The sequence below is a fragment of the Balaenoptera physalus genome (assembly GCF_965194825.1).
Source record: "Balaenoptera physalus genome assembly, chromosome: 6".
NCBI classification, from domain to species: Eukaryota; Metazoa; Chordata; class Mammalia; order Artiodactyla; family Balaenopteridae; genus Balaenoptera; species Balaenoptera physalus.
In genome coordinates, this window is record NC_138885.1 from 87,694,435 (window position 1) to 87,718,059 (window position 23,625).

The window sequence follows — 23,625 nt, forward strand, 5'->3', positions numbered from 1 at the left end:
AGAGAATAAAAGGAGAATAAAAGAAGACTGCAAACAACTCTATGCACATAAATCAACTCAGATAAAAGAGACCAATTATTAAAAGACAAAAATTACTTAAACTCACTAAAAAACACTGCAATACCAAAAACAAACAAACAAAAAAACCTAGTCCTATAACTATTAAAGAAACTGAATTTATAGTTCAAAACCTTTCAACAGAGAAAACTCCAGGCCCAAATGTTCACTGGCAAATTGTAAAAAACACTTAAGGAAGAAATAATATCAATTCTAAATAATCCCTTTCAGAAAATATAAGAAGAGGAAACACTTCTCATGTATTTTATACTGCTAGGATTATCCTAATATCACACCAAACACATTATAATAAACTGAAAATAAATACCAGTATCCCCCCACAAACATAGATACAAAAATCCTCAGTAAACTATTAGCAATAAAATATGGTACATATATAAATGGAATATTACTCAGCCATAAAAAAGAATGAAATAATGCCATTTGCAGCAACCTGCATGGGCCTAAAGATTATCATACTAAGTGAAGTAAGTCAGACAGAGAAAGACAAATATCATATGATATCACTTATATGTGGAATCTAAAAAGATGATACAAATGAACTTATTTACAAAACAGAAACAGACTCACAGACTTAGAAAACAAACTTATGGTTACCAAAGGGGAAAGGTTGCAGGGAGGGATAAATTAGGAGGTTGGGATTAACATATACACACTACTATATATAAAATAGATATCAATAAGGACCTACTGTATAGCACAGGGAACTCTACTCAATATGCTGTAATAACCTATATGGGAAAAGAATCTGAAAAAGAATAAATATATGTATATGTATAACTGAATCACTTTGTGTACACCTGAAAGTAACACAACATTGTAAATCAACTATAGTCCAATATAAAATAAAAATTAAAAGAAAAACTATTAGCCAATCAAATCTAGGCATATATAACAAAAATAATACAAAATGACCAAGTCGGGCAAAACCTAGGAATACAAGGTTGGTTCAACTTTTGAAAACTCAATGTAATTCACCAGATTACCAAACTAAAGAAGAAACAAAAAAAACAAAACATGATTATCTCAATAGCATTTGACAAAATTCAACACCTCTTCATAATAAAAACTCTCAACAAACTAGAAATGGAAGGAAAATTCCTTAACCTGATAAAGGATAACCATAAAAAACCTACAACTAATATCAAACTTAATGGGAACATGGTAAAGATAATCTCCTTTCACCACTCCTACTCAACACCACAGTGAAAGTCCTAGCCAGTGCAACAAGGTGAGAAAAATAAAGTCATTTCAGATTGTAAGGCGGGAAAATACTCTATTTACAGATGACAGAATTTTTACATAGAAAATCCCCCCAAATATAGCAAAAACAGTTCCTAAATCTAATAAGTGAATTTACCAAATTCACAGGATAAGAGATAAATACAAAAGTCAATTACATTTCTATAAACTAACTTGGATTTAAAAATTTTTAAAACAATATTTACAATAGCACCAAAAAAAAAGAAAACATAGATATAAATCAAACTATGAATAGGATCTATATGCTGAAAACTACAAAATACTGATAAAATAAATCAAAGAAGACTTAAATAAGTAGAGAGATATATCATGTTTGTGGATTGATAGACTCAATAATATTAATCCTAAATTCTCCCCAACTTGATATACAGATTCAGCATATTCTCCATCAAAACCTTAGCAGAATTTTTTGTAGGTATCAACAAGTTGATTTTTAAATTTCTAGGGAAAGGCAAAAGAATTAGAATAGCCAAAATAAAGTTGAAAAAGAAGAACAAAGTTGGAAGACTATGCTTTCTGATTTCAAGAAATACTGTAAACTACACTAACCAAAGACAGTGTTGCACTAGAAGAAAGGATGGATAATCTTTCCAACAATAGTGCTAGAATAATTGGATGTCCATAACCAAAAACAAAACAACTTATACCTCATACCTTATTTTAAAAAATAACTCTAGATCATAGACCTAAAGGTAAAACACAAAATGGTACAACTTCCAGAAGAAATCATAAGAAAAAAATCTGCATGACCTAGGGTTAGGCAAGGAATTTTTAGGTATGACACCTAAAGAGCAATACATAAAAGAAAAAAAACTGGTAAGTTGGTTCTATCAAAATTAAAAACTTTTGCTCTGCAAAACACTGTTCAGAGAATGAAAAGACAAGCCACAGACTAAGAGAAAATGTTGTCAAATCACATTTTGATAAAGGACTTGTATCTCAAAAAATTTACCAGGAAAAAAACACCCCATTTTTAAAATGGGCAAAAGGTATGAACAGATACATTATTATAAAAGATACATTCATGTCAAATAAGCATATGAAAATATGTTCAACATCATTAGTCACTGAGGAGATGTGAATTAAGCCACAAGATATCACTACACACTTACTAGAATGGCTAAAGAAAAAAAAAATACTGACACTATCAAGTGTGGATAAGGATGACAAGCAACTGGGAATGCCATACATTGTTGATGTATATGCAAGATGGTAGAGCCACTGTGGAAAGCAGTTTGGCAGTGTCTTACAAATTTAAACATATACCTACTATATAATCCAGCAATCCCACTGCTGAGTGTTTAATCCAAGAGAAATGAAAAATTTATTTTTACACAAAAACTTCTATGCAAATATTTATAGAAGCTTTATTAGCAACCACCCCGCCAAACTGGAAACAACTGAGATGTCCTTCAACCAGTGAATGAATAAGCAAACTGTGATATATCAATACAGTGGAATGCTAGTCAGCTATAAAAATGAATTATTGATTCATGCAACAACATGGATAAATCTTAAATGCATTTGCTAAATGAAAGAGGTCAGACCCAAAGGGTATGACTGCATTAACATGACATTTTGTAAAAGCAAAATTATGGGTATGGAAAACATATCAGTAGTTGCCAGAGGCTGGGAGGTGGGGGGGAGGGATTGACTATTAAGGGGTAGAATGATGGAATTTTGAGGGTGAGGAAACTTCTGTATACAACTGTGGTGGGAGATAGAAAACTCTAATAATTTGTTGAAACTCGTTGAACTGTACACCACAAATAGTACATTTTACCATATGGAAATTAGATAAAACCAACAAGGATTTGGACAGAACACAAGCTGGGATGCAGACTGGGACATATAAATCTAACTGTATTACAAATAAATCAAATAGCCGCCCTGAAGCAGGTGGAGAAGAAAGGAGTGACCCAAGTAACTTTGGAAAATGGTGTTTGGACTGGGTGCTATAAGGCTAAAGACAAAAAGATCTGTGCCCAAGCAACATGCTCTAGTTTTAAATGTGTTTCTTATCCGGTATGGATTAGCAATTTTTAAAACTGCTTTATATGTGTACTGGGTTTAAACAAACAAGTAGATATATTGTGGATAATGAGAGCCAGGTTTCCCACAGTCACAGAAAGAAGTTAAAAGAAAAGGGCAAAAGTTAGAATAAACTGTGGTGCTGGATTTGAGTGGGAATATCAGTATGAACTCATGTCTTGTTTATATAGCCACACATTTATATACATGTAAAACATATATATATATACACAGATAGATACAGAAATATAGATATATTAATGTATATGCATGGGGTGGTATTTATACATATATTTCCTATCTCTGCCTTCTGAGAGGAACTAGAAGCAGTGATAGCCTAGCATTCAGATTTTAAATACCATTCTTTAATAAAAAGAAACAGGGCTCCTTGGAGAAGTGTTCGAATCTAGGGCTGGGCCAGGAAAATGCAAGATGAGCCTGGAAATCTTGCAATAATAGAAAGTAGGGAAGGGCTTAAAGAAAAAAAAGAAAAGAGACACAGTGGCTGCTTAACGGTCTCTGAATGGCCAAAGCTGGAACAATTTCAGCAATAAAAGAATAATGATATTGAATTATAAGCCAAAGAATAAATATCCATAAGCTCATACTGATGTAAATAACTGAATAAATAAATAAATGGGAGAAAACATACAACACCTCTCTACAAAAGAACTCCAGCTAGTAAATGAGGAAAATAGAAAGCCACCATTAACACACCATAAAAGCTGTTAGCAAGAAAAACCAGCTAAATTTAGTGGGTGAAAGTTTAAGGAGAAACAGGATATTTGCACAGCCTTTAAGTATCTCTCCCCAAATACTTATTAGTTACAGAGAAGAACACAGTAAGATTACTGGAGAAATCTAACAGGCATCACTTTAAGCAAGAGATGAATATTAACTTAAACAGTAATAAGGCAGGCATATCATGTACCCCCGAATATGAGGCACCAAGAAGTACCCAATATCACTTCTGTGGTATTTTTCCCAAATTGCATAACCACGATCTAGTCATGAGAAATCATGACAAACCCAAATTGAGGGACATTTTACAAAATAACTGACCAGTAGTCTTCAAAGATCCTAAGGTCATGAAAGACAAAGACTGAGGAAGGAGACAGGACAAGTAAATGCAATGTACGATCCTGGATTGTATCCTGAAACAGAAAAAAGACATTAGTGGGTAAACTGATGAAATCCAAATGAAGTTTGTTGTTTCATTAACTGTATCATACCAGTACTAATTTCTTAGTTTCGATCACTGTACCATGATTATATAAGATTTTAATATTAGTGGAAGCTGGGTGAAGGGTATATTGGAACTCTATGTACTGTTTTTGCAACTCTTCTGTGAATATAAAATTAACTGATAACACAAAGTTTGTAAAAAATTATCTTGTTTAGGATGGAAAATTATACAGTCTCCCTTTTACTTTTATTGGTTCCTTATGTATCCTCCCAGTGCTTATTTATACAAATATAAAATTCTTATCCCCTCTGTTTTCCCACAACACCTTGCTTTTTTCACTTAATATATATAGTGGAGACTTTCCATATAAGTACATAGATATTTTCTTTTCTTTTCCAGTTTATTATGAAAAAAAATTTAAACATACAGAAAACTGGTAAGAATTGCATAAACACTCACATACCATCACCTGTATTTCCTCATTTTCTTTTATAAACATATGGTATTCCATTGTGTGGGGTTAACTCATGTATTTCTCATCTCATAGTTAGATGCTGAAATTTCTGTCTTGACCCACTGTTGTCAGAATGGAGTAGAAAATGGATAGGAGATGGAATCAAATTGAAAAGCATGGGCTTTGAAGCCAGATAAACCCAAGTCCAAATAACCATTCTGTCACTTACTGGCTATATGGTCCTAGGCAAGTTACTTAACTTCCTCGAATCTCAGCTGCCTCATCAGTAAAATGGGAATATAACTACTACATCTTAAAGTTACAGTCAGGATCATGTGAGGCAATATACAGTCGGCCCTCCATGTCCATGAGTTCCACATCCACGGATTCAACCAACCTCAGATAGAAAATATTCAAAAAAAAAATTCCAGTAAGTTCCAAAAAGCAAAACTTGAATTTGCTGCAGTGGGTAGCTATTTACATAACATTTACATTGTATTAGGTATTATAAGTAATCCAGAGATGATTTAAAGTATTAGGGAGGATGTGCATACTTTATATGCAAATACTATGCTATTTTATATAAGGGACTTGAGCATCCTTGGATTTTGGTATCCTGGTGGGTGGGGGAGTCCTGGGAACAATCCCCTGCAGATGGGGAGGGATGACTGTATATAAAACATCCAATTCAATAGATGATTCAACAGATAATATATACTGTTACTATTATTCAATCAGAAAATTTCAGAAATACCTGGCAGCTGATTTGTGTAAGCCAACTTAAAGACCACCCACGTCCCTTCCTTTTGCTGATTATGAGTCATCCTATTAAGACCAAAAGAGTACTCTTATCTTAGGAAATGTAAAACAGAGCCCAGCAACATCGCCATAACCTTGACCTTATTCTTAAGTTTGATCAGCAGAACAATGTGAAAATCTACTTGACCACACAATTTATCAATAGTTGGTAAAGCTAAATGACAGAGACCTGGTAAGAAGCGCTGTTACCCTAGACTGATTCAGCTAACAGATCTATCTTTTCAGCCCTGGGCTGACTCATCAGTTCATTAAAAAGTCAGACTCCTCCAAATTTTAATCTCTATACCCAGAGCCAATACTTTACCAAAAGGTCTGGACTGCCCACATAAGGTAAGGAACCAGTTAGTGAATTTGCCATTCTCATCCCTCCATTGTACCAACCATATATGAAAACTTTGATTTTTTTGTGTGCATTTGCATTTCTTTATCCACAGAATACATTTCCACCTCCAAGGGGAAGTGGTTGCAGGTAACTTTGCTGTCATTTGTGTAATTGCAATGTCAAATCATTCCCAGCTGTGGAAAAAAGCAGATGCCTTTTCCTGCCTACAAATAGTATAGTCACGAGAGTGAGACATAGCCTCTGTAGAAGCATTCAAAATTTATTCATTAATTCATTCACTAAACAGGGACTTACCAAGCCTCTACTGTCTGCCAGGCATTGTGCTTGCAGCTGAAAATTTAAAAATCAAAATAAAGAGAACAAAGGGCCTGTCCTCAAGTGGCTTACAGCCTAATCAAGGGGAGGTAAGGCACACTGACAATTATGCTGTACAATAAATACTTTGGGAGGGAATAGAATGGCTCTACAGAAGAGGTTACATTTCCATTGAATTCACCAGACTGATGAGAGGGAGGGCATGCCTGGCAGAGGGTGCAGAGCCTGCAAGCACAAAGACGTGCCTGTAGGCTTGAATTCAAGGTTCCCTTGGGGGGCCAGGTGCAGATGAGGCTGGTAGATTAGGCTGAAGCCATTAGAAATTTGGGCTTCATACTGTTCAATGGAAAACTAAAAGTTCAAGTGGGGAACTATTAAATGTTTTTAAGCAAAGGAATAAGATAATCAGATTTACTTTCTCAAAAGATCATTTTAGTAGCTATATGAAGGATGCTTTGGGAAGAGTGATCAGAAAACCAGTTAGAAGGCTATCATAGTAGTCATGAGAGAGGATGGTCCTCATGGAATCCCTAGGATTTCCATGGCTGAAAAGACCTTGTTTTTGAGTGGGGCCAACAAGTGTGAAACTATTTATCAACTGAAAATCAAGAGGGAAATCAGGAAAAAAAATCAATACATTCAGGCACTTACAATAAAAACAGACTTTTAATATAGTAAATTCTCAGGTGTCCAGAAACCCCTTCTCTAACAGATGAATTAGTTTATTGACGACTTCAGATTCTTTTCTCTAACTCTGTAATTGCCTGACTTAAGTTCTAATGTGGTTTACCAAATGGTAGACAGAGGAAAATAAATTAAAAACACTAAATTTAATCAATTTGGCTCCCTGACTGCTGTTTAATATGGAGAGCCAAGGAGAAGGTGAAAACTCTCATTACACTTAAGTGTGCAGATTATCTACGGAGTGCATACACATATCCCTCATCTTCATCCATAAATCAGAGGTCACTGCAAGAGAAAACCTGCGAGTAACTGGCTCTTTGTATTGACGCTCTAAAATACTCTTCCACTTTTCATATTAAAAGCTTTATTTGGCCCCTTCACCTGAATAACGTTTGCGGTGCTCATTTCTCCTTCACCGGATGGCCCTACAGTTTGATGAATATGCCTTACAGCTGTGGTTTGACATTCTCTCCATCTCACGTGAGTCTCGGCTATCAGAATAAGAACAGCCAGATCAATTCAGCCGCCACTCGCTAAGCAAGGGAGGACTCATCTCGGATCTGACAGCATTCATTTGAGGGCTAAAGTTATTGTCAGCTGCAACCCCAGAGAGACGAGAAGAATACATTAATTGCCCTGGTGCTGGTAAAAGGTGTTCTGTCCAGCTACCTAAAGCAAAGCCGTGTTGCCTTTTCACTGTAGAAGACTTCACGGTAAGTGTGAATTCCCAGTCTTACAGCAAAACTCAGAAACGACTGCAGTTTTATTCTCGGTGCTCTCTCTCGTTTCGCAGCTACTTACAGTCAAACTGAGAAATACCTACTCACCTGTAGACAAAGCAAGAAATAAATTACGCTGAAGAGACAAAAAACCAGGGAGCAGACATGTGTTTTACTCTCGGTCTGGCCATGATGCACGAGGATGAAGAGGGGCTTGCTTGTTTATTTCTTCAATGAGAACAATGTTTGAGCTCGGTATTTTTACCATTTTTTATGCTCATTAACAAAATCTTATTTTCCTGTCGTTCAGAAGTTACTTGATACTTTCATCCTTCTAAAACTAAAAACATTTTCTTCTCTTGGACTCTGACCTGCTGCAGGGTATGTGTCAAATGACCCAAACGCCGCACGCTCACCGGCGTGGGATGGGTAACTCCGCAAAGCGGACGCCGCAGGACCTCCGGGACATGAGTGGGCGGAAACTACCTATCCCGGCGTGCCCCGCTTGCGAGCACGATGGAGATCTGTCGTCGTCCGGGTCATGGGGCTGCGCGTTCCCTGTGCGCCTCCGGATACCGGCCTGGGTCCCGCCCGGGGCGGAGGGCCCTCCAGGGCCGGGAAAACTGCGATTCCCGGCATGCCCTGCCACGGGTGCGCCTGCGTACGGGAACTCCCGCGCCGGGGGCGGGTAGGTTTAAAGCGCTGTCTTAGTGCCATAGAAACCAGCTCACCTTCTGCCGAACAGAGCCACAGGAGGACAGATGGACTGTGGGGTGAGGCTGCGGGACCCTGGGAGGTCCGGAGTCCGCGGGGGCGGGTCGGCGGTTCAGATAAGGTCCCAGTCATCTCTCCCTGCCGCCCTCTCCCCTAGCTGGCGGAGTTTACTCTTGCCCTCTGGAGCTCAGGACCGTGATTTATGGCGCTTCTGCGCTGGATGCCGGTGAAAACTGTTTAGGAGCGAGGTGCTTTTTTAAAATTTTTGTTTCTTTTTTAAAGTGATGGTCAAAGTGAAGGGGATGAGATTTTTTTTATATTCTTTTAAAAATTTATTTATTTATTTATTTACTTATTTATTTTTGGCTGTGTTGGGTTTTCGTTTCTGTGCGAGGGCTTTCTCTAGTTGCGGCGAGCGGGGGCCCCTCTTCATCGCGGTGCGCGGGCCTCTCACTATCGCGGCCTCTCTTGTTGCTGAGCACAGGCTCCAGACGCGCAGGCTCAGTAGTTGTTGCTCACGGGCCTAGTTGCTCCGCGGCATGTGGGATCTTCCCAGAACAGGGCTCGAACCCGTGTCCTGTGCATTAGCAGGCAGATTGTCAACCACTGCGCCACCAGGGAAGCCCAGGAGCGAGGTTTGCATTGACCTGGCTTCAGCGGGGGAAGGATAGCCACCAGAGAGGGCCGCGCATAAGCCCCAGTCCGACTTTTCTTTATTTATATGTTAGGTTGGCGTTATAGGTTCCTGGGAAAGCCATTTCATTAATTTTCTGGTTTTGCCACCGGTTATCTTCCCTGGCCCACTCGTTAGAATGCAGGTGTCAGGAATTTACATTCGTTCATTGCTGTTTCCCCAGCTCCTACCAATTAGGCTGGAACAAAGTTAACTTTTTGTTGAACTATACCGCAGTTTGCCACCCACAATGTCCCATGTACTGTCTGGGCTCTGAAGATAGAAAATGATTAAGAATATGACCTTACTGGGGTGAAGCTTGGGTTAGTCTGGCTTGAGTGCTCCACACTGATCTTGGAGCGCCCAGGACTAGGTCCTTGAATCTTTTCTGTTCTGTTATCCACTCTCCGCGGCTTTAAAAGCCATGTATATATTGACAACTTCAAAATTTATATCCCCGGTCCACCTTTCTCCCCTGACTCCAAATCTACAAGTTCAATCAGGTATTGGGCATCTTTCCTGTTTTAAATTTAACATTTCCAAAACAACTCTTGATCTTTCCCCCTGAAACTTCTTCTTCCTAATAGGCTTTCATTGTCTCAGTTAATGGCAACACTGTGCTTCCAATGCATCCTTTCTCATCTAATCTATCAACCAAACCTATCTTTAAAATATGTCTGGACTCTGACCACTTCTTACTGTTCCGTTGCTAGCACCCTGGTCCTAGCCAGCGGTATCTCCCCTGGGTTATCATAGTACCTTTACAACTGGTCTTCCTACTTTGCTGTTGTCTTTCTACCATCTCTGCCTGGCTACCATCTAGGCAGAGTGATCCAGTTAAAAGTTAAGGTAGATCACAACACTTCTCCACTCTAAACCCTCCAACAGCTCTGAAAGTAAAGGCAGACCTTTACAATAGCCTTTAAGGCTGTATGTAACCTGTCCTGTTATTACTCTCTGACCTTATCTCCCACTATTCTCGCCTTCACTTTGTGCTTCCCAGTCAAACTGACCTCCTTACTGTTTGTGGACCCATCAGGCCTTCTGACTTAGGGCCTTTGCACTCTCTGTTCACTCTTTCTGGACCTTTCTGTCCCATCCAGATGTCACTCCTATACCTCCTTCACAGGTCTTTTGCTTAAATATCATCTCAGTGAGGTTTCCTTTGACCATTCTGATTAAAATGGAAGCCTGCCCCACAGCCTCCCTCCCATCCTCTTTCCTACTTTTTCTCCATTGTACTTATCACCAGTGAACAAACTATATATTTTACTTATTTCCTCAACTGGAATATAAGCTCCAGGAGGGCAAGGAGTTTGTCTCTTTTGATCATTGCTGTATTCCCTGGCGTCAAAACAGTTTCTGGCTCGTGGTAGGCATTCAGGAAATGTTTATTGGACATATGAGTAAATGAAGAAAATTTTATTGACCAAATTATTTTCCAGTGGTTGTGATAAGCTACACTGAGTTCCTGGCCTGTTACTTTGGAACCAACAGCATATAGTTGTAGCTATTGCCAGATATAAGAATGGAGCCTGTGTCTACAGAAGCCAGTGTTGCCTTTTCAAAGCCACCTGGCTTTTACTAGTATATTATTACTTAACGACATTTGTCTTATTCATGCCATGCTTTCAGTGAGGTAACCTGAGCTCTCTGGAAATACTTTCCCTAAACATAGAGACAGCACTGTATTAATTTGATGATGATATATTTATGAAAGTAATTGTGAATTAACTTTTTTAAAAATAAAAGCTTATATCTTAGTTTTTTTTTTATTATCGTTGCTATCAAGCATCAGGGCTTAGGTTCAAGGCTGCATTCAATGATATTTACTCCTTTTCAAAAACAGCAAAGCACAGATATGTTCAAGCTGTAGTCTCTTTGCTGGAATATTAGCAATTAGAGCTAAGTTCTCTTCTTGTAAGAAGACTTATGGCTTCTATCCCCATAAGTTATAGATAGAGTTGAGAGTCTGTAACTTCTTAATAACATACAGAGTTATAAGTCTACTGAGCATGGAAGTCATAGAGTTACGGCCACTGGCCTCCAGGTGGCCTGCAGATTGTGTGTGGAGGCATGGTGTTTCTGTTACCCTTGCTTGGACGTGCCGGATAAGGGAGGAGAGGCAGGGGTATGAGCAACCGCAGCGAAAATGAGAATCTCTCCTGACTCTAAACCTCAGCCCAACGGATTCACTGGATCTCAAGTTCTTACTTTTCCTTTAACAGGCTCGCAGGTGCTCAGGGACTTCCTGGTGGATATTAAGGCTGTCCTGCTCTTGCCACTGGGCCACCATTGCTTCCATTTTTGTTTCTGAGGGCTCTCCTGACCTTGACATTGTTTTTCTCCCCATTTGGAGAGGGGGTAGGGAAGAATTTTCAGCTAACCCTGAGACCTGTTTGTAATAAATCCTCAAAAGGTAGATTGTCTTGTTTAGTTTTTGAATCCACTTCTTTGATGACCTGAACCTCAGTGATTGACTAAGAGGATATTTCAAGGACAACACCATGTATTTCACTCAAAAGCTTTATCCTCTGCCCACCGTCAGCCAGTGTCCCAGGCACCTCGATCTCTCCCTGCTGAGGATGAATTTTCTATAAACCTCCTCGCCCTCAGAGGCTGGGGGCCAAGTTTATTCTTCTTCTTTGTCTGAGAGTGTTTTTCCTCTCCAGAAGCCTGAGGCGCTCCAGTATAGATCAGGTTCAGGTGGGTGTGAACCTGATCTAGGTAAATTCTTACCTAAACATATATAGACTTACTTTCTCTTTTCTGAGAAAATGAAGCAATTTAATTTGTGTTGGTTTCCATCTTGTTTTTATGGCTGAATGCGCACACATACCCTGTAAGGTTATGTAAGCATTTTATATCTATTTTGGGTACCTTGGGGAAATAACAGCAAAACTATGCCATTTCGACAATTACACGAAAAAATTTTAGGTGGGAATCTGCATCTTATTAAAAATATGTGGGAAACTTGTCCTCCATTTTCTGTATTTTTTTCCAAAAATGAACTTTTATATTTGTGTTAGTATTATGTATCTGACTTCTGACATAAATTAATTAGACAGTTCTTTATATTATAACCAGCTCCCTGGGCCTAACAAGTTGCCACAGAAATTGCCTTCCCCTCCCACCTCCGGCACCGCTTGTCATTTTCTTTACCTCCTTCTTCTTCTCATTTCTCTACCAACTATTATCTGGGACTACTATGTATTCCAGGACTGCTTTTGTTGCAAGCAACAGGAAAGTGTGACTAAACAAAAGTTTATATTTCTCACATAAGCAAAGTTTGGAGGTTACTAGTTTTATTTTAAAATGTCAGGTTAATCTGAGCTTCTCTGGCCTTTCCCTCGTTTCTCAGATGCTGGTGATCCCCGACTCTTTGTTTACATTTAACAGTGAGATACTGCATGGCTGACTTCAAGAGAGCCCTCAGAGCCCCGGGCATCACACAGGGGAAGGAAAGGACAGGTGCCCTCATTTCTGTTCTTTTTATCAGAAAAAAAAGAAAAGTCTTCCCAGAAGCTTCTTGCAAACTTCTGCCTAAAGTCTCACTGGCCAGGATATGTCACATGGATGTGCCAGCTGTAAGGGAGGGTGGAGACGTGAACTTTTCAACTTCTTTTGGAGGGAGGACAAAGGAGCCAACTGCCTGTTACAAACCCCATTAAACACCCTTTCCGTACTTTTTCTCCCAATCCGAGGCCTGGTTTATTTCTATGTTGGCAGTAGCCAGACAGCAGGTGACAGAAAATGGAATGGAGGGTAAACCCATCTGGTGTTTCTTCACTGTTACCTCTCTATTTTCTTCCCACACCACACTATTGGTGGTTCCCCCAACCCTAGCCCTGGTTTCATGGCAGTAGAACCAGCCCTAAGGTTTGTCTTCGAGGTTCTTCTTTCTATTACCTGAGGGACACTATCCTGGCCCATGTGGTAACCTGAGCAGGAAACTCCAAACCTGGCTTTTTCAGAAATGTAGATGAACCTTACTTCACATCTTTGTGTATCCAGAGACTCTATTAATATCTGCGTCTACTTTTGTCATTCCCTTCAAGAATGAAGCATGAAAAGCAGTTAATAGAAGAGAACTTCTTTACCCCCTGTCCTTAAGCTGATTGTTAAGAGAAAATCTAAAGAACTCAAAAAGGTTATGTGTGTCAGAAATGCATTCTGTTTTATAGAGGAGCACAAAGAGAAATCTTGGTCAGGAGCATAAAATAAGAATAAAAAGAAAATTTGTACCCTTTGACCTACATCATTCCATTTCCCCTATCTTCCAGCCCCTGGTAACCACCATTCTATTCTCTGTTTCTATGAAATCAGATTTTTCTGTTTGGTTGGTTTTTAGAGTCCATATATTAGTGATACCACACACTATTTTTTCTCTGTCCAGCTTATTTCACTTAGCATAATGCCCGCCAGATTCATCCTGCAAATGGCAGGATTTCCTCTCATGTGGCTGAATAACATTATATATATATATATATATAAATCACATCTTTATCTATTCATCCACTGAAGGACGTTTAGGTTGTTTCCATCTCTTGGCTATTGTGAATAATGGTGCAGTGAACATGGATATGTGGATATCTCAAGATACTGATTTTAGTTCCTTCAGATATATACCCAGGAGTGGGGTTGCTGGATTATATGGTAGTTCAAGTTTTAATTTTTTGAGGAACCTCCATACTGTTTTCCATTATGGCCGTACCAGTTTACATTCCCACCAACAGTACATAAGGTTCCCTTTTCTCCACATCCTTGCCAACATTTGTTATCTCTTGTCTTTTTAAAACTAGCCATTCTAACAGGTGTGAGCTGCTATCTTGTGATTTCGATTTGCATTTCCCTGATGATTGGTGTTGTTGAGCATCGTTTCATGTACCTGTTGGCCACCTGTATATTTTCTTTAGAAAAATGTCTATTCAGGCCCTCTGCCCATTTTTTAATTGGATTATTTCTTCCTTTGCTACTGAGTTGTATGAGTTCTTTATATATTTTGGATATTAACCCTTTATCAGATATATGGTTTGCGAATATTTTCTCCCATTCTGTAGCTTGCCTTTTCAAATAAGACATTCTGAGGATCTAATGTATAACATGGTGACTATAGTTAATAATATGGTATTGTATACTTGAAAGTTGCTGAGAGTAGATCTTTAAGTATTCTTACCACAAAGAAAAAAAGTTACTTATGTTAACTATGTGAGGTTGTTAATTATGTGGATGTGTTAATTATTTTGATCTTGGTAACCATTCTGCAAGGTATATGTATATAAAATCATCATGTTGTACACTTTAAATGTATACAATTATATTTGTCAACTATTCCTCAGTAAAGTATTTGTTTGTTTGTTTGGGGTTTTTTTTGTTTTGTTTTAAGTAAAAAGAGAGAAATAGGCCATTCTCTGGGACCTGTGGGGGAAAGATAGAAGGTGGTTAAAGAGCTGTCCTCAGTGGCTGTAACAGTGTTACATTGGCAAGAAGCTCAGCCTTTCCACTGGTGCCCCCTTAAATCCTGCCACCAGTTTTAAGACTTCTTTAATTCCTTCCCTGGGTCCTGGGGACCACCTTCAGTGACTTGAACCTGAGGGAGTCCCCACTTCCATTGCCTGGGATACCTCGGGGAGGTATCTAATCACACAGCAAGTGGGAGAGAAAGGTGTATTACGAATATTCCAGGTGGGGCCTTTGTGAACACATTCCCACAGATACACTACTGCTAGTGATGCTTAAGGTTTATGGTTTGATTAGTATAGAAATGTCTGTACAGGATAGAATTGCAGGAGAATGTCCTTAAAGTTTCCACCAGTGATCTTGTCATTGAACTTCGGGCACATGATTCGTTTAAATGTTGGGACTGCTTATAAGCTGATTCTGCTTCTGTCACTAATACCTGAAAGAGTAGTCTCACTACTCCCATTTACTCTCATGTGGTCTCGCAGGAGGAGTCTGGAAATTTGATGTCAGTAGGTGTAAAAGAGTCTTTGCTATGAAGTTATGTTTGCAAGTTATATTTAAAAGTCACTGCTGCAAGGTAGTTGGTAAATCTATTTTATGACAACTGCTCAGAGATCCAAGTACTGTAGAGTGTTGTTTTGTTTTGTTTTCAGAAAGGTTGGATGGGAATATGTTAAAATGAAAATGGCTGGCAATGAAAAGAGGTAATAACTCCTTCAGCCAAGTCATAGGTCCTAGTGTATGTCTAATAGTAGCAGACAGGATAGACTAGATCGTGCTGCAATAACAAACTACCTAACAATCTGCGGCTTATAACAACATTAGTTTCTTGCTCACTCACACTGTATGCCATGGATGGGCCATGGCTCTGCTCATGTAATCTTTACTCTGGGATCTTGGCACATGGAGCAGGCCCTATCTGGGATGTTGCTCATCGCATGGAGAAGGGAAAAGAGATGATGAATGACAAGTTGGCTCTTAAAGCTTCTACCCACATTTAACTGACCAAAGCAGGACACATGGCCATTTCCAAGCTCAACAGGACAGGGATGTATAATCCTCCACAGGAAGGGGCAGTGGCTATTTTGAACAATAATAGAACCGACTACACTAATATTGTGACTTTAATCTCAGGTGCATATGGAAACTACAATGTCCAGACCAGTCCTCTCTCCAGCCCGCATCAATGCTACAGCTTCTGAAACATTCACGGTACTTCAGCAAAGGATGAGAATAGTTGAGGAGCAGACCAGTTCTCTGAGGGATGACCTAATAATGTTGGACTTTGGTGAAAAAAGGTAACAAATGAAAAAATAGTGTTACAGTATCTTTGTAGGTTGAAGAATTTTGCCTCACTGGTTACTAATAAGGAGTCACAGTGTGGGTGGTTTGGCAGGTGAAATAGGTACTTAGAGAAGAATTGAGAAATAACATTAGAATATTAATTAGAAAATATTTGCAAGATAAAGAGTTGTCCTCCTGTAATGGAGCTACTACCACTATTCTAAACAGATTTTTAAATTGTGTTAATTAGGTGCACAAACTTTGATATCCTATTCTCCCTCAATACTTGATTAAAAACAAATGTAATTTTTTACATAATTAGAAAAAAAATTTGGTCCTTTTTTAAAAATAAAAATAAACTTTGATATTAGTTAAGGTGAACATCTACAACTTGATTCATGTCATTAATATGGTCTGTATTTTCTTTCTCCAGATTTATTGTAAATTAAAAGAGAGGTTATAAGTCTTAAAAAAAATTCATAGTTTAGAATGAAGTACTCAAAAGAAGAACTGTGTTTTTCCTTTGTGCTCCTGAAGAAGTTATTGCCATTAAAAGTTAGATTGTCAAAGGCCTTGAGGAATCTGGGTGCTTAAGTGGCCAATGTTGAATTTACTGGTGTGATTTTCTTTAAAATTACGCATGTATTTCCTGAATGTCTCTTATGAAGACCTAAAATTAGTATAGTTGGTATTATAGCACACATAGAATAAATAACTCTTCAGGAAAGATTAAATTTGTACCAGTGTTGAGTATGTTAGAACAAAATGGGAATGTTTATTATCACCTTGTTTAAAAAATTTTCTAAAAAGGATGTGAAATACTGCCTCCATGCTAACTTTAATTCTTAGTTTACCATTATAGAATTAGCATTTAACATGTTTTATATGTCACTTGCTTTTACATACAAAGTAAGTTTACAAAAAATTCCGATTAAAATAACCATTAGAAAATCAGTGGTCCTTACCCATCCCACATTGGTCTCATCCTCTTTACCTAATAGTGCTCTCTATGTTTAAATCTACAGGGGCTATCAGATACTGGTTAACTAAAGAATATAGTTTTTATACTCAGTAGAAGTGTTACATTGATTCGATAGTTGGGATTACCCTATAATATTGTTATATTGGGATCTTTGTCCAGAGGCCACTTGGAAACTCCAAAATGTTTAGAAGAGCCTGTGAGCCAGAACATCATTAGCCCTATCCAGAATGAAATAATTTGTTCAGGAAAAAGAGATATTTTATGGAAGAACTGTGAGTTTCTGGTAAGTCGAATGTGCCGTCTGGAAAGCCTCATCCAGTCCTTGAAGATGAACATCTTCCGTCTGCAAACTGAAATGGATTTGAACCCACAGAAAACAGGTATAGAGAGAAGAGAATCACCAGAAATTCGGTCCTGTGTGGGTGCTTGATGAGTTCATGATTCTTTTCCTTTCCTGACCTTCTTTAAACTGCTTGATGACCTTCCTGTCCTGTCTGGTAGATTTGCTGAAGGAAAGACTGAATACAATACAGGAGGAGCATTCCAAGGACCTGAAGCTATTGCAACTGGAAGTGATGAATTTGCGCCAGCAACTAAGAGATGTAAAAGAGAAAGAAGATAAGGTACAAGATGAGGTGCAAAGGTTGACTGTGACTCTGCAGCTTGCCTCAGAGACAAAGGTTTGAGTCCAGAGTTCTGGAATACCAACTCACTGTTAACGTGTTATCTGGAGGAGGCAACAGACCCATAAAACTGCCTTTTAAAAATAGGTGATGTTGGTGTGAGGATTCTTGACATCTGAAATTTATCTACATCGATAGCCTATAACATTGTGTGCTGTCAGTAATTGAGTATTTATAGATTCCTACCCTCTACATGTGACTGTGAGGATCCAGAGGTACGAGGGAGTCTGTGCTCTTCAAGAGCTTATATGCTAGCTGGGAGAACAAGGCGTAGCAGGAAAAACTAAAGAGAAAAAATAAGGGTATAAGAAATATTGAAGGACAGTATAGGACAATAAGCAAATATTGCCAACTAAGTGTTCTGTATTCAGGTGGGTTTGAGAAGGTGCGCATGTCCTGTCTAGAATAGATTAGACTAGGCTTCAAGGAAGAGACAGGACTTGAGATGAACCTTTAGAAGGCAAAGCAGTGAGGTGAGGACATTTAAAAGACCACACACAGAGGCAGCAAAAAAATAAGACTAGGGAAAAAAACTAATGATTTTGTTTTCCCTTCACAGGCCAGGCAGTATAACAGATGTTATTTTGTTTAAAACATGTTTTGTTTAATCTCTGCAAAACCTCAAGATGTAGGATATTATTGTCTCTATTTTAATGATAAGTGTACTGGGGCCAAAGAGAAGTCACCTCTCCGAGATCACACTTGCCTGTTTTCTTCCTGTAACTCAGATTTGAACCTAGATCTTTCCCTTGGGTGCAGTTAGGAGGAAATGCATAAATTAGCTGGACAGGAGTGAGGATTTGTTTGTGTAAAATAAGTTGGAAATTGGCTAGGGATAACGTCATAGAGGATCTCAAAATCAAGAATAATCAAGTAGTTGGGCTTGATCCTATGGGGAGTGATTAAATTTTTGATAAGAAAGTGACATAATGAAAACAAGAAAACTAATCCAGCAGTAGTGTAGATTATCAATTATAGAAGAAGAGATTGGAGATAGGAAAACTAATTAGGAATCCATTGCCTTATTTGAGACATAGACCTTATTAGGTCTGAATTACGGTTGTGGCATTTTGAGAGGAAAGATATTTTAGAATGTGGTATTGGATAGGGGCTGAAGGTAGAGAAGAAGGCAAAGACAGCTTTGAGTTTTTACATCTTAGATTGTAGTGCCATTAATAATAATATAAAAGAGAATGAATAGTGAAAACTGTGTTTTTCATCCTCAACTCCTAAGCATAGATAATATTTGAGGCTAGAAAAAATGGAGTACTTAAAAAAATAGGAATATACCCTGTAAGAAAAATGTCTAGCAATTACCAGATTTTCCTCTGATTATTGAATTTTACATATAAGGTACATGTGACTAATCATTTTTTAATTATCTGAAAGGGAAAATGATAGAAGTCATGAATCAAAGTAATAAAATAACTTTAAATATCTCATTGTAATAATTACTTTAGACTCATAAAAAGTGTTTATAACTGTATTCAGAATAGCATTTATAGGTTGCCCCAAAAAAGTCTAGATTTGAACTGTGATATACCATAGACAGTTTCTTCCTGTCATTTCAGATTATTTAGAACCTTTTCTCCTTCTATTTTTAGAAGAATGCAGCCGTTATTGAAGAGGAACTGAAGACCACAAAACGTAAAATGAATCTTAAAATTCAGGAGGTAAGATAAAAAGGAAGCTGGAAGGTGAAGGGGGCATTGGAATTGCAGAGGGGGAAGTCAAGGAAGTGGATAGAATGAAAAGAAACCATTGAAGAAGAAAATATGTGGCTGTTTATTAGGAAGATTTTAAAAATATGCCACATGAAGTTACACCTGCCCGTATGTGACATTAAGACTTCCCTTCACCTCAATACTGCCACAAAACCAGAAATAAAAAATAAATGCTCTCAGCCGGGAGGGAAACAGTTACCATGAAACTCATGCAGTTGCCCATATACTAGAGTTAAGTGGACATAAAAAGACCTTTTACACTGAAGTTGTGTTTAAAATAAGAAGCTTTTAATAAGTCTGCTCATCTAATTTTACCTTAAAACTTTCATTTCAGTCTAAATTTAAGTAGATAACAGATTGGAATTATGGAGTAGGTGGCTGCTAAAAGTTGTTGGACTAAAAATTTGCAGCTGAAAACAGTGGAAGAGTCAGAAGAATTACCAATTCAATACACCTTGACAGTGGCCTAAAAACCTCAATATTCCCTGACAGAATAATAATTGACATTAGTCCAAATCAAAAGAATCAAGTTATATTTAAAATATTCTGTTATACAAAACAGAGAAATAGATATACTATTTTAAAAATTATGAATTTCAGTGTGTTTAGGGTAGTAAGTGTAGCTATCTGGGACATTCTCTCATGTAGAGTATTTTATTTACCATTAGTTACTGATAAAAGCATATGATCGTTCATTGTTAGTTGGAGTATATTGTTTCATGCTTTAAAAAAATATTTTGGCTATTTTAATAGATTCTTTTTAGAGCAGTTTTAAGTTTTTAGAAAAATTGCACAGAAACAGAGTTCCCATATATCCTTTCTCCCCACCCCCAGAGCTTCCTCTATTATTAACATTCTGTATTAGTGTGGTATGTTTGTTACATTTGATGAACCAGTTTTGATACACGATTACTAAGTTCACAGCTTAGATTAAGTTTTACTTTTTGGTCATCACAGTATACAGAATAGTTTCACTGCCCTAAAAATGCCCTGTGCTCTACATACACATCACCTCGCACCTCCCTCCCCCACCCCCCATCTTTCCCCAAGCCCCTGGCAACCCCTGATCTTTTCACTGTCTCTGTAGTTGGAATCATACAGCATGTAGCCTTTTTGGACTGCCTTCTTTCGCTTAGCATATGCATTTAATCCTCCATGTCTTTTCATGGTTTGATAGCTCATTTCTTTTTATCAGTGAACAATAATCCATTGTCTGGATGTACCGCAGTTTATCCATTCACCTACTGAAGGACATCTTAGTTGCTTCCAAGTTTGGCAGTTATGAATAAAGCTGCTGTAAACATTCATATGCAGTTTTTTTGTATGGACATAAGTTTTCAACTCCTTTGGATAAATACCTAGGAGTACGATTCATACTTATCATATGATAAGCTTATGTTTAGTTTTCTAAGAAATTGCCAACCTGTTGCAGTGGCTATGCCATGTTATGTTCCCACCAGCAGTGAATGAGAGTTCCCGTTGTTCCACATCCTCACCAGCATTTGGTGTTGTCAGTGTTTTGAATTTTTGCTAATTTTATAGGCGTATCTATAGTATCTTGTTTTAATTTGCAGTTTTCTACGGACGTGATATTGAGCATCTTTTCATATGCTTATTTGCCATCTGTCTATCTTCTTTGGTGAGGTATCTTAGATCATTTGCCCACTTTGCAGCTGGGTTTTTTTCTTATTGTTGAGTTTTTAAGAGTTCTTTTTATATTTTGGATACCAATCCTTTATCCAGTATGTGTTTTACAAATATTTTCTCCCAATCTGTAGCTTATCTTTTCATTCTCTTAACAGTGTCTTTTGCAGAGCAGACGCTTTTAATTTTAATGGAGTCCAACTTATCCATTTTTTTTCATGGATTGTACGTTTGGTATTATATCTATTAATAAAATATCATTGCCAAACCCAAGGTCACCTAGATTTTTCTATGTTATCTTTTAGAAGTTTTATAGCTTTGCATTTTACATTTAGGTTTTGAATTATTTTTTGTGAAAGGTGTGAGGTCTGTATCTAGATTGTTTGGGTGAGTTTGTGTATGTGTATATCTAGTTGTTACAGCACCATTTATTGAAAAGACTATTCTTTGGATTGCCACTTAACATTATTTTTTTATTGGGGAAGTCTTAATTCTTGGTGCTGTAATAAAATGTTGAATTTTCATTGAACTTGTCAAGGACCTGAAGAAGGACTGTGCTAGTCAAATAGGGACATTTGCGTAGCACAGAGGCCCACGCACTGAGGGTATGTGGAGCAGGAAGGATGTATTAGTCTGCTGGGGCTGCCATGACAAAGTACCACAGACTGGTGGCTTAAACAACAGAAATTTATGTCTCACCATTCTGGAGGTGAAAAGTTCAAGATCAAGATATCATCAGCAGGTTTGGTTTTTTCCTGAGTCCTTTCTCCTTGGCTTGCAGATGGCTGCCTTTTTTCTGTGTCCTCACATGGTCTTTTCTCTGTGTACACATCCCTGGTGTCTCTTTGTGTACAAATTTCCTCTTCTTATAAGGACAACAGTGATGTTGGATTAAGGCCCACCCCAGCGGCCTCATAACTTAAACAACTCTTTAAAGGCCCTATCTCCAAACACAGTCATATTTTGAGATACTGGAGTTTAGGGCTTCAATATATGGATTTCAGAGGGATGCAATTCAGCCCATAACAAAGGACTATACAAAGATAAAGAAAATGCAGTATATATCTTTCTAAGAGATAAGAAATACATATATATATAAAATCTGGTTCTGATGAACATGAAATAGATTAACTGATAGCCCTTCATAATGCTTTAGGGCTGAATATCTTAGTAGTATAATTATCAAATAAAGATTCCCTTTATAAGGCACTTAAATTATATCTTGAGCAAATTATACTATATAATTCGATGTAGAGCTTAGAAAAGTATATTATGCTACTCTAAATTATTAAGTGATTATAATCTGATACTAAAATAAAACCTGAAAAATATAGCCCAAAACGAAAACTATAGCTCATTCTTAAATAAGATTATAATATTAATATTTAACTGATTATTGGATAAGGAAGGAATTTCTAAGCTTGAAAAGAAGGAACAGGATTATAAAAAGCTCAGTAAGTTTGACCATATAAAAATTAAAATCTTATACATGTATAAAAAAAGCAAAACTAATAAAACATAACAAAACTAGACAATAATCTTCCCTTTTAAAGAACTTAAATTGACTTGAAAAAAACAGTGGGCAAAGGATAAGAACAGTTCAGAAAATATACAAAGAACTAATAACCATATTAGAAAATGTTTAATCTCACTAGGAACCAAAGAAATGCAAAAATATTAAGGTGTTGTTTTTCATTTATTAGCAAAGATTTAAGAAAGTGATAATCTGTAGTGCTGATGAGATTTATTCAAATACTACTGATAAGTTAAAATTGGAAGGAGAAATGTAAAATGTATCAAAAGTCTAAAAAATGTTTATACCTTTAGCCTAGTGATTCCTTTTGTAGGATTTATCCCAAGGAAATAATCAGAAATTCAATGAAAGATTTATTCTCAAGCATGTTCAGCAGAACAGTATTTAGAATAGCAAAACACTGGAAATATCCAAATGTTCAATATTAGGTGTATGGTTAAGAAAATCATAGAACATTTCCAAAACGGGCTATCTTGTAACTATTTCATGTCAACATATTTCTCATCTCATTTCACTTTTTAAAAACTTCTTGGGCTTCCCTGGTGGCGCAGTGGTTGAGAATCTGCCTGCCAAGGCAGGGCACACGGGTTTGGGCCCTGGTCTGGGAAGATCCCACATGCCGCGGAGCAGCTGGGCCCATGAGCAACAACTGCTGAGCCTGCGTGTCTGGAGCCTGTGCTCAGCAACAAGAGAGGCCGCGATAGTGAGAGGCCCACGCACTGCGATGAAGAGTGGCCCCCGCTTGCCGCAACTGGAGAAAGCCCTCGCACAGAAATGAAGACCCAACACAGCCAAAAATAAATAAATAAATAAATTAATTAATTTAAAAAAAAAACTTCTTAAAAGTTGTTAAATATATCATCCTTCAAGAAAACACATATAAAGTACATATGTACAATGTAGAGAAGAATTATAAAGTGTACTCTTATGTCATCTTTACTAGGGTTTAAAAATAGAATTTCTGGGACTTCCCTCGTGGTGCAGTGATTAAGAATCCACCTGCCAATGCAGGGGACATGGGTTCGAGCCCTG

General features: G+C 37.7%; 1 protein-coding gene across 9 annotated transcripts in view; it reads left to right on the forward strand.

The window, feature by feature from the left end:
* The first annotated feature begins 8,558 nt into the window (after positions 1 to 8,558).
* Positions 8,559 to 23,625, forward strand: part of CCDC150 (coiled-coil domain containing 150) — a 98,205-nt gene continuing 83,138 nt past the window's right edge. For 6 of the 9 annotated variants that reach the window (XM_082467003.1, XM_082466994.1, XM_082466998.1 and 3 more), the window contains exons 1-5: positions 8,559 to 8,665; positions 15,877 to 16,040; positions 17,168 to 17,388; positions 17,510 to 17,688; positions 19,296 to 19,364. In XM_082467003.1, coding sequence (XP_082323129.1) covers positions 8,654 to 8,665; positions 15,877 to 16,040; positions 17,168 to 17,388; positions 17,510 to 17,688; positions 19,296 to 19,364 — 645 coding nt within the window. In that variant the 5' untranslated portion in view covers positions 8,559 to 8,653. The other 3 variants (XM_082466996.1, XM_082466999.1, XM_082467002.1) reach the window with 2 other exon arrangements.